The sequence below is a fragment of the Castanea sativa genome, chromosome 1 (assembly GCF_040712315.1).
Source record: "Castanea sativa cultivar Marrone di Chiusa Pesio chromosome 1, ASM4071231v1".
NCBI lineage: Eukaryota > Viridiplantae > Streptophyta > Magnoliopsida > Fagales > Fagaceae > Castanea > Castanea sativa.
The window spans coordinates 72,997,491-72,999,979 of NC_134013.1; the positions used below are offsets into that span (position 1 = coordinate 72,997,491).

General features: G+C 34.4%; 1 protein-coding gene across 1 annotated transcript; it reads left to right on the forward strand.

Moving 5' to 3' along the window:
* Nucleotides 1-223: 223 nt before the first annotated feature.
* On the forward strand, nt 224-2,076 carry LOC142609570 (extracellular ribonuclease LE-like). Its single transcript, XM_075781187.1, has 5 exons — nt 224-547; nt 654-701; nt 817-951; nt 1,052-1,244; nt 1,590-2,076. The coding sequence occupies exons 1-5, from the start codon at nt 440-442 to the stop codon at nt 1,817-1,819; spliced, it is 714 nt and encodes a 237-aa protein (XP_075637302.1). The 5' UTR covers nt 224-439; the 3' UTR covers nt 1,820-2,076.
* The last annotated feature ends 413 nt before the right edge of the window (nt 2,077-2,489 follow it).

Genomic DNA, 2,489 nt, shown 5'->3' on the forward strand with positions numbered 1-2,489 from the left:
TATTAACAGATGGACGGTAATTTGTTCCAACAAAAGGGGCCCAGACAATAAATATGTATACAACCATAGCTGGCCAAACTGATGCTTTTTATTCAATAGATTTTAATGGGGAGTCAGTGAAGGGCAATTGCTATTAAGAAAAAAGATGTAAAAAGTTTTAATGAGAGTATTAAAATTTCAAAGTTGTTTTCGACGAATTGTCTTGTCCATTCAATTCTGTACTGAGCAACATCAATAATTCAATTGCCTGTGTCTCCTCACATTCAATTGATTCAGTTGTCAGATTTCACCTTGTAAAATTATCATATTGGATTCTTTTGACTAGTAGGTTCCACATTGCTTGGATTTTGAATTGCTACATTCCCAAATTATCACATCTGCTTATAAATTCAGCACATAAGTTCTAAATAAAATGTGTGCTTGTATTTGAGAGACACAGATGAAAGGAACGTATTGGAGGCTCATTCTCATTCTCATATTCCAACTTCATCTTCAAGCAGCATTATGTGATACTGAGTTCAATAATGTCTGTAACTCTGCTCCGAAGGTGGCTAACTTGAACAAAAGCTTCTTCTCCTTTTCATTTTAGTATGTATGTCTTTGTAAGCGTTACGTATTTTACTTACTGTTTCTGTACACACATATATATGCAGCCGCAGCCACCAGCAAGAGAATATGATTTCATATACTTTGCTCAACAGGTTCCATAATATAAGAAAACAATTTTTTCTTATATATATTCAAAGAATTAATTCTATTGTGCTTCATATAGCCTGATGGGGCTGCATGGTTGACCTTTTTTTCTCTTCAAATTAGTGGCAATTGTCTGTGTGTAACTTAAGGCCTTGCCTAAAACCAGCGAGGCAAGTTTTCAGCATTCACGGTCTCTGGCCAGCTAGTTATTCCAGGAAAACTCAATGCAATTGTGGCAGTGAGTTTGTTCCAAAAAAGGTACTTCATGCATACACACTAATACACTACTTTAAGGGCTCGAAATATGTGCTCTATATTTTAGTACGAAATTACATTGTAATTTTTCATGTGAGGACAGATTTCAGACCTTGTAGATAAGTTGAACGTGGAATGGCCATCAATGATACATGAGGATAATACCGAGTACTGGAAAAATGAGTGGGAAAGCCATGGAATTTGCTCCGAAGCTGTACTCCCTCAGCATGCTTATTTTGATGCAGCACTAAAACTTAAGCAAAAATATAACCTCGTGGAAATCCTAGCACAGAAAGGTTTGAAATTCTTTATAACTCACTTGCATTCAAGTTGTGATTGCTTGCTTTTAAAGTCAATAAGTTTTTTCTTGTCTAAGGATACTAATATGTTTTTACAACTTTTTCACAATTATGAGTGTGACTTGTTGTGATTGGTAGATAACAAGAGTTGTCTTAGTGCTAGGCACATTGCGAATGGGATGTTACTCTAATCACTACTTGCCACCTTATTAAGTTGTGAAAATGGTTGTTAATTAAAATGTTGTCCTTAGCATAACTTAACTACATGATGGTGTAATTTGTCCTAAATTATTTTTTTATAGAAAACCACTATATGATAGTTTAAACAAATGAATATTACAGATATTTATGCAAGTGGAAACGTCTACAGCAAAGGTAGAATTACCGATGCCATTAAAACAGCTACCGGGCACAGTCCACAAATACAGTGTAACTTATACAAGGAAATACCTCTGCTCACACAGATCTTCCTGTGCTTAGACTACAATGCAACTGAGATCATTGAGTGCCCCCCAAGCAAGAGATGTCAGAATGAGGAATTAATGATTCCTTACTCTTTGTTTAATACCTAGACAAAGGAAAAAAAAAAAAAGCTGACAAAAGGGGAAGGGCTTTTCTTTTCCTATCTGAAGAAGTTGGGAAAATAAGGGTGAGAGGCAAATAGTTTTCCAAGGAAAACATTATCTTCTATTTGTAACTATGTTTGTATGGTGAGATAAGAGGGAAAAGAAAATGGAGTAGTTCACTCCAGGAAATTTTCACTGTTGTAGTATTTGGATTATGGGAACTATGATCACTATCAAATATTAGGCTAAGGCCTTCAATTTCACAGATTACTTGTACATGACTACCCTCAATGACTTGCCACAATGACAACCTGACCTACTTGAGAGGAGTACAGAACTCGTTCAACATGGTACAATCTAAACATAGGTTAAGGTTTAAGAGAAGATCGCCCACTTGATATCTTAGGCTGATATAACTGAATCGAATTTTATTACAAGATACTTACAAAGTGAAAGGTGACATTTGAATAATAAATAAATGTTTGAATTACATTTATATATAGAAAACCTCTTGGAAGTATTTAAAGCAATCTTATTATATATTTTGAACGATTTTTTGGTACTAAATCACTTCTTTTCGATGATTTTCAAGTGATTGTACCTTTCAACAAATGGAATACATAAAGATTTTATTAAATTATCCACTGCATTACACGAGTTAAGAGCTAGTAAGATA